This window comes from Penicillium psychrofluorescens, assembly GCF_964197705.1.
Source record: "Penicillium psychrofluorescens genome assembly, chromosome: 6".
NCBI lineage: Eukaryota > Fungi > Ascomycota > Eurotiomycetes > Eurotiales > Aspergillaceae > Penicillium > Penicillium psychrofluorescens.
The window spans coordinates 274,469-286,776 of NC_133444.1; the positions used below are offsets into that span (position 1 = coordinate 274,469).

General features: G+C 52.4%; 5 protein-coding genes across 5 annotated transcripts; 4 read left to right on the top strand and 1 right to left on the bottom strand.

The window, feature by feature from the left end:
* Nucleotides 1-179: 179 nt before the first annotated feature.
* Nucleotides 180-701, top strand: PFLUO_LOCUS8614 (uncharacterized protein; the record flags this gene model as incomplete). The annotated part of the gene is made up of 1 exon (XM_073786359.1): nucleotides 180-701. One exon carries the CDS (start codon nucleotides 180-182, stop codon nucleotides 699-701), a length of 522 nt encoding a protein of 173 aa, XP_073642622.1.
* A 1,393-nt stretch (nucleotides 702-2,094) lies between these two features.
* On the top strand, nucleotides 2,095-3,647 carry PFLUO_LOCUS8615 (uncharacterized protein; the record flags this gene model as incomplete). The annotated part of the gene is made up of 2 exons (XM_073786360.1): nucleotides 2,095-2,299; nucleotides 2,356-3,647. The coding sequence occupies 2 exons, from the start codon at nucleotides 2,095-2,097 to the stop codon at nucleotides 3,645-3,647; spliced, it is 1,497 nt and encodes a 498-aa protein (XP_073642623.1).
* A 1,190-nt stretch (nucleotides 3,648-4,837) lies between these two features.
* PFLUO_LOCUS8616 (Chitinase 4) lies at nucleotides 4,838-6,350 on the top strand (the record flags this gene model as incomplete). The annotated part of the gene is made up of 5 exons (XM_073786361.1): nucleotides 4,838-4,981; nucleotides 5,042-5,476; nucleotides 5,527-5,596; nucleotides 5,649-6,184; nucleotides 6,243-6,350. The coding sequence occupies 5 exons, from the start codon at nucleotides 4,838-4,840 to the stop codon at nucleotides 6,348-6,350; spliced, it is 1,293 nt and encodes a 430-aa protein (XP_073642624.1).
* Nucleotides 6,351-6,578: 228 nt separating this feature from the next.
* Nucleotides 6,579-9,295, bottom strand: PFLUO_LOCUS8617 (uncharacterized protein; the record flags this gene model as incomplete). Its single annotated transcript, XM_073786362.1, has 12 exons — nucleotides 6,579-6,836; nucleotides 6,896-7,422; nucleotides 7,478-7,796; nucleotides 7,858-8,028; nucleotides 8,081-8,131; nucleotides 8,183-8,369; nucleotides 8,425-8,508; nucleotides 8,558-8,657; nucleotides 8,710-8,896; nucleotides 8,955-9,012; nucleotides 9,068-9,131; nucleotides 9,190-9,295. The coding sequence occupies 12 exons, from the start codon at nucleotides 9,293-9,295 to the stop codon at nucleotides 6,579-6,581; spliced, it is 2,112 nt and encodes a 703-aa protein (XP_073642625.1).
* A 1,138-nt stretch (nucleotides 9,296-10,433) lies between these two features.
* On the top strand, nucleotides 10,434-12,304 carry PFLUO_LOCUS8618 (uncharacterized protein; the record flags this gene model as incomplete). Its single annotated transcript, XM_073786363.1, has 6 exons — nucleotides 10,434-10,506; nucleotides 10,574-10,714; nucleotides 10,780-10,990; nucleotides 11,249-11,794; nucleotides 11,846-12,023; nucleotides 12,080-12,304. The coding sequence occupies 6 exons, from the start codon at nucleotides 10,434-10,436 to the stop codon at nucleotides 12,302-12,304; spliced, it is 1,374 nt and encodes a 457-aa protein (XP_073642626.1).
* Nucleotides 12,305-12,308: the final 4 nt, after the last annotated feature.

The following is a 12,308-nucleotide window of genomic DNA, read 5'->3' on the forward strand; positions in this document are numbered from 1 at the left end:
TATCAGAAAACTATGATCGGCACCACATGTGTCTGCCCCTCGGATTAGTCAATTCCGTCTGACGTGAGACTCCAATCGGTGTTCAATATGCGACTGGTTTCGCACCAGGCCATAAGACATACTCTCTAGACCTACCTGTCCTTCTCAATTTTCCCACATCAAAACCCTCACTCCAAACCATGGGCTACACTTTTTACGACGGCACCATCGCGGTGGCTCAATCTACCCTGGGCTCCTTGTCCCACATACTCCGCCAAGCCGAACAGCACCCCAATGCCAGCACTCTGATTGAGGCCCGTTTGCACTCGGACATGTACCCATTATCCGACCAAATACGAATCGTGACGCAGTTCTCGGAGAATCTAGCGGCAAAATTGACCGGTCGGGAGCCCGTGACGTTTGAGAGGAACCTCACGACATTCGCGAAATGCCACGAGCGCATTGAGACGGTGCTGAAGGCGCTCAACGCGGCTGACAAGGACGTCGTCAACCAACACGCCGAGATCCTTGGGCCTACCCAGGTTGGCCCCGAGCAGACAGTGCAGATGGCCGGCGCGGCGTTTGCCCATACCGTCGCCTTGCCGAATATCTATTTCCATCTTGTTACCGCGTATGGGATTCTGCGGAAGGAGGGGGTGCCAGTGGGGAAGCGGGACTATTATGTTGGCTTCTTTCCTAGTGACTTCGGCGGAAATCAGTAGAGGAAGAGAGAAGCTTTTGCATTCACTGTCAATGGTGTGTAGCAGCAGATAGTCATGGCTACCAGACGGGTAGTACCTGGAGTGGTCTTGAATGTCAGGGTCCGACTGAGAGATCTATTGTCTTCAATGGCTCTACAATCAGGTCTTCTAGTATCCATCGGAGTGACTTGGAGTTCCACCACCACACCCATTGATTAAATTTTTACATCCTGTGCTACTATCAGTCACTCATCAAAGACGAAAAATCTCTACTCTTAGTCTATTCCGAGCCCAATGCCGAAAAGCAGCCTAGTACTCGGCACGACGCCGTACCGGTTATGGCCGGAAATATCTGGGTCTCCCGACCGACGACCCTCCGGCCGGCTACCGTCGTCCAGTTTTCCACGGAGAAGAGAATGGGACATGAGCATAGTGAATGATTCCATAATCTATATCGTACCTAAGCGGTGACTCCCCCAGACGTCAACATGCCCGATGCTTTGAAATCCAACGAAACCCTGAAAACGAAAGGCCTGAACCCATGATTGGTCACCGCGTGGGACTACTAATCATAGCGAAGCTCGGGCGGGGAATGGATCAGCGGGTCAGCGGTTCGAATGTGAAAGCCAAATCTATCGAAGGGCGTGGTGGTGCAAGGGAGCGCATGTCGCCGTAAGGCGCGGTCCACTTCTTGTTCCAGACCCACCCCGACTTGTCGGAGAATTCGGCGTCAATGGAATCATTTGACAGGCAGTATGGAGTGTTCTGTTTTGTTTTGTTTTGTTTTTTGGTGATCGTGTGTGGGATTCCTCAATAACAGACAACATGTCCATTGCAGGAGCGAGAGGATCAGACACTACATCATAAAGCGGGGGTGGCTCTCAAAACAATCACCCTGAACGACAACAAAAATGTCAATCCAAGGGCGCGGGCATGGGCCCGCAACCAATCGGTACGCCAACTCCGCCCGTCTGGGACCAGGCCGACTGACCCGATACTAGATCGAGCAAGCACTCTGGCCTGTAGTATCCTTTTACACGTGTGGACGCCATCCGTCATCGCACTATCTGCCAAGGTCCTTTATTCCGCTGACTGGCGAATGACTCACGACCATAGACTGAGTGCGTCTAGTGTGATGATCTCCATGATCAGAGATCAACTAGAACGTGGGAGATTCTTTATAAGAGGAAGGGGTCCCGGCCCCGGACTGTCCATTTCTCTGTTTGGATACCATCACATCCACACGCGCGGTTGTTGACGGCAGGCTCCACCTTATTTTTGTCCTTGCCCCTGTTTTACTTAATAGAGACGGTCGGCTTTCAGATCCTGGTATCCTGTGGACTTTTGCACTCGCGACCTCCTCCGCTCTTCAGTCGTTTGCGTCTACGCACCAAAACCCTAGTCCACCGACGCAATGGCCGCGGTTTCGGTGCTCAGCCGGGGATCCAGCTCCCTTGATATTTTGAGCAAGCGCTTGCGCCCATCAATCGACATCCATCTGGAAGGCCAGACCCCCGGCCTGGTCAATTCGTATACCACTGGCGACCACATTGAAGGAACCGTCACCGTCAGCGCCGACCTCGACACTCGATTCGACGAGGTGGAGATTGTCTTGCAAGGTAGTCTTTCTCGATAGAACTCGTGCACTGATCAGCAGCTGATACACATCTTCCAGGCACATCGCAGACATCGGTGGAGCGGACGTCATGCCCTGGCCGTGCCGGTGCCCAGCAAGTGTTTCTCAGACTGCGCCAGCCTATCGATGAGACAGAGTATCCGACCCCGCGGGTGCTAGAGAAAGGACGTACTTATCAGTTTCCATTCACATTCGTCGTCCCAGACCGGCTGCTGCCCCAAGTCTGCAAACACCGCAAGAACAATGCTCACCTTGAACGCGCTCACACCATGCTCCCTCCGACGCTGGGGGACCCTATGCTTGCCAGTAACGGCAAGACCTTGCTGGATGATATGGCGCCGGACATGAGCCGGATCGCCTATATCGTTCGAGTCGCCGTGTTGAGGAAGTCCACGGGAGAGGACCGAATCACGAAATCACTGGCAGGATTCGCCAAGAAGGTTCGCATCGTTCCAACCGTGGAAGAAGAACCGCCCATTAGTGTGACCGAGACGTCGGGGTATTGCACACGAAAGGAAAAGAAAGTGAAGCGAGGACTCTTGCGAGGCCGACAGGGCCGATTAACCGCATCGTCAGCTCAACCTAAGCCCATCCAGCTTCTCTTCCCCAGCGGTGAAGCAAACGACAGCGGGAGCACCATGGCCACGGTGCAGCTCCGATTCGACCCCGTGGGCAACGAGCAACCACCGCGCCTAGGCTCGTTGACAAGCAAGCTCCGCGTGCACACCTTTTACAGCGCCGAGCCCTGGGAAGACTTTGTCAGTCCCTCGGGACTCACTTCATTCTCCCACCTGAGCCGTGGCCTATACGTCCAGAACGTACCGCTGTCGACGATGTGCGTGGCATCTGCGCAATGGACGAAGCACTCAGATTCCAGCCGTCGCGACTCGATGCAGTCGACCGTGTCCGAAGACTCCATTGCCGAAGGAGAGACTTACTACACGGCGTCGGTGGTCGTGCCCGTCTCCCTTCCCAAGACGAAAGCCTTCGTTCCGACCTTCCAATCCTGCCTCCTGGCCCGCATCTATTTGCTCGACCTCTCGCTGTCCTACCACCCGGCGGGAAAGACCGTTCTCACGCCGACGGTTTCCCTCCGCCTTCCGATCCAGTTCACCAGTCAGCCCAAGTACTCCGATTCGCTCAAGACGGAGCTGAGCGTGTCCGTCACCCAGGCCGAATTGGATGAGTTCTTCCACCCTCGCATCGTCGCTCTCCCGAATGCAGACGCGGTCGCCGAGGTAGATCCAACACGATCGGAAACCCAGTCCCTCGCACCGCCCGAGTACTCCGAGACGTACTCGACTCCTACCGTGGTGAGAGCGGCGAGTTGATTTGATCTTGGTTGATCTTCGTGCGGGTCCACCAGAGGTAATTTGACTTTAATGCGACGGACGGTCACCAAAAGTTATGTCTTTCATTTGCACGGTGTTATTTTCAAGGGACATTTCCCGTTCATTTCGTTTGTCTTCGATATACCCCCGGTTTCATCGTTTCTTTCACGAGTATGGGTCTTCATTTTTTCTTTGCTTCATGTACATCTGTTTGAAGAATAGTATAATAATAAGCATCAGAATATCTCCCGACCAAGGGTTGAGCGCCGTGTATTGCTCGCCAAGTAAAACCGGCGGGTTCGCCCGTAACCGCCCACGCCGCCATGTGTTTTGAGATCTCCGACAGATCATGCGACATCTTGGCGCCCCCCGGGTAGTAACTATGCCCACCACATGGGCCTATCGCATGGTCTGAGTGTAACGTCACGGAGGGTCAACCAATTTATGTATTCCTGCCGTTCCTCCTATCGTGAACGAGTACCGCCATCGTTACATCCCTCCAGCACTGCCAAGTAAGGTCTCCCGGAATCACCAACACTCGACGATCGGACTGGGTAACTACTATCGAGGGATTGCAGATGACAATGTCACCCAGTGGGCAACCACGCACATGACGCCGACGGCCCTGGATCACAGTCGATACCGTTGCACGCGATACTCGGGGGATCCCCAGCTCAGGTTCCCTCGGGACCTGGATATCTCAACTGAGCCATTTGCGCCAGAGCGGAATGTGGCGCTCGCTCCCCTGAACTCCCCTGAACTCCCTGTGACGAATCAATGAATGCCCTTTGGATCTGACTGTCGAGGCGGATGCGACGCTTGGAGCTGCAGAATCAAGTTGGGGAGGGTGGACTGGCGTCGAATTGTAGGGTCCCATCTCCAAACAATCGGTCCAACGGAGCAGGTCACCCTCTAGATAGCGCTGAGGCGGCTAGGGCTAGCCACAAGGGACCCTGGATATGTTACAGGCGCCATGTCTGGCAGCCTCGGCCGATGGATGGTATGGGAAGTATGTAGGTAGAGGCCGTGGTCCTGCTGAACTACAAATAATCCATGTTTTCCTTTCTTCTTCTTCTGCTTTCGCTTCGTTCTCTCCTTAACTAACTGACTCCTTACCTTCTTCCCCTTAGCCTCGCTGGCACGAGTACATCCACTCCTCCCACTAACCCCCTTGATGCTCCTTCGCAATTATGCGTTTCGTCATTCCTTTCCTCCTGGGCCTGGCCTGGCTCGCTGATGCCTCGATCATTCCTTCGCCTCGAAGTGATATCGTCGAGCTGGCACCTCGCGCGGCAACTTCGGGCCTGCGTTCCGTGGCATACTTTGTGAACTGGGTGAGTTACCTCTTGTTCTGTCTTTAAGGTCTAGTCATTGACGTGCCTTACTTACACCAGGCCATCTATGGTCGAAACTACCAACCCCAAGAACTCCCCGCGGAACGGCTAACGCATGTGCTGTATGCGTTCGCCAACGTCCACGGCGACACGGGAGAGGTATTCCTCTCCGACACGTATGCTGATCTCGAGAAGCATTATTCCACTGACTCGTGGAATGACGTTGGCAACAATGTCTATGGCTGCGTCAAGCAGCTATTCCTGCTCAAGCAGAAGAATCGACAGCTGAAGGTGCTGTTGTCGATTGGTGGCTGGACTTACTCCCCTAACTTTGCGGCGCCGATGGCTACTGATGCCGGGAGGAAGTTGTTTGCCTCGTCTGCGGTTGAGCTGGTCAAGGACCTGGGGTTTGATGGACTCGATATTGACTGGGAGTATCCTTCTAATGATACCCAGGCCGAGAACATGGTTTCTCTGTTGCAAGAAGTTCGCTCGGTAGGTTTGGAAGTTCTCTCCTCAGCCGGGCTTGCTAACTTTGTCCTCAGGCTTTGGATGCCTACAGTGCAGCCAACGCAAGTGGCCACCACTTCCTCCTGACCGTCGCATCGCCTGCTGGTGGGTCTCTGTCTATGTTCGTTATAATTACCATCTGACTAACGAGCCACAGGCCCCGCAAACTACCAGAAACTGAAGATGGCCGAGATGGACAAGTACCTCGACTTCTGGAACCTGATGGCATACGACTACTCCGGCAGCTGGGACACGATTGCCGGTGATAACGCGAATGTGTACAACTCGACCGCCAACCCAGCCAGCACTCCCTTCAGCACCGACCAGGCCATCAACTACTACATCGCTAACGGCGTGAGCGCCGACAAGATCGTAATGGGCATGCCACTGTACGGGCGATCCTTCATGGAAACCGACGGCCCCGGCACGAACTTCACCGGCGTCGGCAGCGGGAGCTGGGAGAATGGTGTGTGGGACTACAAGGCGCTGCCGCAGGCTGGCGCGCAAGAATTCGTTCTCGACCAGCCAGTTGCGAGCTACAGTTATGACTCCACACAGCGCATGATGATCAGCTACGACACCCCGGCGGTGGCGCTGATGAAGGCGAAGTACATCCAGTCCAAGGGACTAGGTGGTGGGATGTGGTGGGATAGTAGCAGTGACAAGAACGGCAGTGCCAGTTTGATCACCACGGTATGGTTCTCTTTATCTTGCTCTCCTTGTTGTCAATACTGATCCTCTGTCTTGTCAGGTTGTTACTCAGTTTGGAGGTGCTGCTGCTCTAGACCAGAGCCAGAACGAGCTGAACTACAACGAATCAGTCTACGCCAACATGGCGGATGGTTTTCCATCTGGTTAGATCAAGGCTGTGATAATTGATGACAGGATCGTTATGACTCTTAAGCTTGCCGCAGACACGTATGATGAGCTGATCGAAATACAGATGTTCAATTTTGATGCATTAGCAACAAGAAATCCGTATATATTAACAGCAGTAACGAGTAAAGACCAGTCAACTAGTCACAGAAAAGGCTCTAATTATCCTCCTTCACCGGTAGATTTCATCCATCTATCCATCTGTACCAATTTATTGATTGCTCTCATCATTGTGCTCCTCCCGTGTAGCATCATCGATTGACCCTGCAGACGGCGTTGAGGGAGAAGTGCTATCATCGCCCTTATCATTGGCAGCACGAGTTTCTTTAGCAACTTCCTTTCGTTTCCTCAAACCGCGGTAGACCTCGCCCATCTGCTGGATCCCACCGTCAATAAGTGGGTAGAAAATGGCAACTAGCATTGTGCCCCAGAGCCAGATGATACCAACCACCACCCAGGCGATGAAAAACTACATAGTTGCAGAATTAGTATTTTCCTTCACAAAGCGCAAGCATGAAGAGATCTCACCTTCTTCTCAAACACGTATTTCGATCCGTACATGGGCAACGGCCACAACACCCAATGACCCAAAAACGTAGCAGCTGCCCAGAAAGCCGCAATGCGGCCCCATCTCTTCAGCTCCTGCGCATCAATTGCCGCACTTTGAGCTCCGCCTTCTTCAAGAAGAGTCTCATTGCCCCTACTGGAAACGGGGATATGGCCATGCGCTGTGGTCAGGTCATCCTCTAACTTCTCCAGCGCGAGCTTCTCCTTCTTGAAGTCCGCCCAGTCGTAGTTCTGCGGTTTGAACAGCGTGATCAGCACCGAATACGGGATGGGCGAGAAGCACGATGCCACTGTGCCGTAGACGCAGGGTAGCACTTCGCCGGTTGTTGCGACGGAGACTGTGCCGTAGAAATGAGATGCTGTTCCTAGCCAGACTGCGATTCCTGTTGCTAGCCCCAGCACCGGGGAGAGGATCGCGGCTGCGGTGCTCTGGCGGCGCCAGAGGATTGTGAATACCATTGGAAAGATTCCGGGGCAGGTTACCACACCTGGTGGGATAGATCAGGGTTGATAATGATTATGTACGGGGATGGAATTACTTACCGAGCATGTATAATGTCCAGCCCAGGTCGACGCCAACGTAATGCAGCATAGTGCTAAATGCAGCGGAAAAAGCAGCGAAGAAGATGACACCAAGGTGACTGGACTGAATCATATCGCGGTCTGTTGCGTTCTTCTTGAAATACTCGCGGTAGACGTCGAAGCTGAGAATCGAGCTGACGGCGATGACCTGCGCAGAGAGGGTAGATGTGACAGCCATGAAAGTGATTAGAAGCACCGCTGCGGCGCCGCCTTTACCGGCGATAGTCATGGCTGCGTACGGAAGTACCAGGCCGTTGCTGACCTCGGACGAGGTCATTCTCTGGAGCTCTTTATTAGCACAATATTCCTCCTGGAGCTCATGCAAGTACTCGGTTGCTTACTCTCGGAAATGTTGGGAAGTCTGGTTGGTTCTCGAGACCCAATGCCACAGAGCTCATTATGGTTCCCAGTGCCCAGGGAATGGCAAAGTAGGCAACGCCACCGATGGTATATCCCGGCACAACAGCCGCCGGGGAGGCCGAGAAAGCTTTGATAAAGTAGCTAGTATCCATCTGCAGGAGCAGTTAGTAATGCACTTAGAGTTGGATCTCGATTTCTGCGTACAATGACCAATCCGAAGTTGCCGCAGCAATGGAGGATTCCAAATAGGATGGCCTAGTACGGGAATTAGCTGGTTTTGTTGAAATGAGGAAGACCAGTACTTACTCCCTTGGACGTCATCGTCAAGTATGTACCATCCTGATTACCAACGACCGGGTGACGCTCAGCCGCACTCTTGACGAGCTCAAATAGGTTACCCACGGAGCCGACCTGGGGACTCGTAAAGGCTTTGATTGAGAAATAACAGGCAACAATGACAATGACCGCCGTATGGAAGTAATCGGTAAGGAAACTGCCCAACAAAATGTCAGAAATATGTGTCAAAAGGTAGATAGAGATCAACTCACGTAGCCTTGATGCCACCGACAAAGGTGTACACCGTCACACCCACTGGGAGCAGGAAAGTTGCGGCAATAATATGCATCCCAGACCTGTTACCAATTAGCAAGGTTATGGTAATGATATTAACAAGTAACTTACATGGCCGAGATGACTGCTGCGGCACCGAGAAGCATGTTCGCGCAGGCGAAGATATTGTTGATCAGACACAGGATCATGAAGACGACGTGGGCCAGTCGACCTTTGCAAACAGTTAGCCTCGATCAGCAGCAGGGCGGATGCCCACAACGTACCGTATCGAATACGAACCACTTCCAGCGAAGTGTGTGCTTCTGGAATCTTGCGCTTGCAAGAAATACCCAGTAACGCAAAGAACACGATCATTGGGCTACAACCAGCGGCAAACCAGAAGGGACCGGCAACACCGTAGCTGTAGCCGACGAACGAGGAGCCAAGCAATGCAGTTGACCACAGCCAGGACTACAGAGGTGATGAGTGTCAGGTGGTATATAACCGGCAGAAGAGGAATGGAACGCACCGATATCACAGCGGAGGCAGTCAAGCCAGTTCGAACTGTTCGGTTTGCTGTCATGAACCTATTGAGTGCATGAGTATGTGCTTAAAATTAGGGGCGCAAGAAAAAAGACCTACATCTCAGTTTTCTTGTTATCTTCTCCCGTAGTCTGCTTCAAGATTTTGGTGAGAAGCATCATGACTGGCAATTGTGAGCGGCAAAGTCCAGATTCGATATTTCCCAGAGTCGTAACACATACCCACAGCGACAATGACGCCAACCACAAGGACAACAACATATCCAACCGCCTGGGAAAGAGGAGGTTGGACAGTCGTGATGCCACCGCGAACGTGCAAGTCCGACATGACGGGCAAGTCTCTGCAAATCAATCAAGACTGTAGACTGAGAAATATGTAAAAATTGTACAATTTCTGGGCAGTCTACGTTGTAACTTATATCGTGCCACAACACTTGGTATCGAGTGCCTGGGAAGCCAAGGGCTCACGTATGCTTAAAAGCATATCATTTTTCCAATGCAACACGCACCCCGTACACAAAAACAGGGGTGTACAGGATTCCGAGTCACGCTAATCCATGGGATCTGAGTCGTCAGAGCGAGTGAAGATTGATGGATCCGCAATGACTTGATTTATGCGATCGATGAGGTGCTCGAGTATTAAAGTTATGCGGCGGTGGAAGCCAGGTTTGAGTTTGGTTCTTGATAGGCATCGATATGGTGTCATTCAAAAAATGGAATTTTTTTTAGACGACTTTACTAAATTCTTTTTCACGATCTCTGGTTGAACTTTTTGAGAGGAAATAATCGAGTTGTGGCGATTGATATCTATCCAACCGCCATCGTGGTCGCGCAAAGATTAGGGCAGGTCTGCATGGCAATCACTGCTGACAGCCCAGCCGGTTTAATTGTCAATTGGGAATTAATAGCCGGCTGACAGCCTGGCACCATCACTGATGCACCGCAAGTAAATGTCGGGGCGATTTGATCCATACCAATAATGGACAAAGGGGGCCCGGGAGTCTCTATCCAGAACCCTACAACATCACATCAGAGCAGATCTCAAGGCTCTCGCCCGAGAAAAGGACAAAAGGAGTAAAGTTCCTGCAGGGTAGTTCGCACATGCTCAAGCCTATTCGCATATTGCCCAGTGATATTGAAAGTTGCCCTTTTTCAGGCCCCTCAGGATCTCCCGGATCGCGCCATCATGGCCCACATTGATGCTATGGAGATTCTAGGCGTGAGTGACGTATACGGGGAATGCGTTGATTGAGGTCCTCGGTTATTGTGATACAAATTACTGAAATTGTCCTTGAGGCTATGGCCCCCCATAATTCTTTTCGCGGAAAATTATTCGAGTGAGACGTGTCGAGTTCATTGCGCTAGGGCTTGGTTGAACTTAGCAACTTCACGGTTTCGAGCTCATCCCAAGAGCTCATCCCAACGCACCAAAAATTCTTCAAAAACAAAAGACACAAAGCTCAATTATGGCTACAAATGGGAATGCATCGGGCGATAAGCCTCGCAAATCGCTCATCCTCAATGCCTTCGTTGAGATGTGTAAGTACTACTACTTGCCTAGTGTCGCGCCAGATTGGTATACTTTGGCATCTAACTCAGTTTACAGGCAGTGGCCATCAATCACCTGGCCTATGGCGCCATCCCGAAGACGAGTCTCATAGATTCAATGATGTTGACCACTGGACTGAGCTTGCGAAGCTCTTGGAAGATGCCAAATTCCACGGTATCTTCATCGCAGACGTATTAGGTTAGTAACTACGCATCGAGGATTTGCTATTGAGTTGAAATTTAATACCACCAATATTTCTGCAGGAGGGTACGATGTCTACAAAGGCCCCAGAAACCTGGACCCAGCAGTTGTGTCGGGTGCTCAGTGGCCTGTGAACGAGCCCCTGGCTGTCGTTCCGGCTATGGCAGCGGTGACCAAGAACATCGGGTTCGGCGTGACGGTCACCACCACATATGAGCAACCATACCATCTTGCGAGACGCTTGTCTACTGTTGATCACCTCACGAAAGGACGGTAAGGAGAAAATAAGCCCAGTCGCTCATCAAGTTTCATAGCTAACAGTTTGTTACAGGGTTGGATGGAACGTGAGTGTCATTTGAACCTTGGCTAGAAACGTCTGAGGAAACACTAACATTCGCATCTAAAGGTTGTCACTGGCTATCTTGATTCTGCTGCTCGGAACTTGGGTGCAGCTGAACAGCCCAATGTAAGCTCTATATCACCTGTTTTCGCCCACGAACGGTAACTAACAGTGCCTCAGCATGACGACAGATATGCTGTTGCAGAGGAGTATATCAAAGTAGCCTACAAGCTGTGGGAATCATCATGGCGCCAGGATGCCGTGGTCCTCGATCGTGAGCGCGGCATCTACACAGACCCAGAGCTTGTGCGCGAGATCAACCACGTCGGCAAGTATTTCAATGTACCGGGCCCTCATATCTGTCAACCCAGCCCGCAGCGCACGCCAGTCATCCTGCAGGCCGGTACCTCCAAAGCCGGCAAGACTTTTGCGGCGCAGCACGCGGAAGCCATCTTCGTGGCAGGCCACAGCCCGTCCGTGGTGGCCAAGAACGTGGCCGAGATCCGCGAGCTAGCGAAGACGGAGTACGGACGTGACCCACAAAGCATCAAGTTCCTAGCCCTTCTGTGTCCGGTCTTGGGCAAGACAGAAGAGGAAGCCTTTGAGAAGTTTAAGTACTACCGCAGCCTTGGCTCTATCGATGGCGCTCTGGCGCTGTTCGGAGGTTGGACTGGTATCGATTTGAACAAGTATGAAGAGGAAGAGGAGCTGCGACACGTTCAGAGTAATGCCATTCGGTAGGTTGATTTCTTACGATATGCCGTCAACCAGCACTGATTTTCAGCTAGATCTGCGGTGGAGGGTTGGTCCAAGGCTACGCCAGAAGTTGCTAAATGGACCAAGAACACTGTCGGCCAGCACATCACTGTCGGCGGCCTCGGCGCCACTCCTGTGGGTACGGCTGCACAGGTCGCTGATAACATGGAACGTTGGGTCGAGGAAGCCGATGTGGATGGCTTCAATCTGGTATGAAAAACTGAACCCTAAATCCCATTCAGCTCTAACTGGCTTGTTTCACTTAGGCATACGCCGTCAAGCCCGGTTCATTCAAAGACATCATCGACCTTCTCATTCCAGAGCTTCGCCGACGCGGCTTGTTCTGGGATGACTATGCGGTGCCCAAAGGCACGTATCGTGAGAATCTGTTTGCGCAGCCCGGCCAGTCTGGTCCCCGTGCGGACCACCCGGCTTCGAAGTACCGGTGGAATGCCGGTGTCGATGCGACAAAGGCCCCGGTTCCAAACTGAGCGT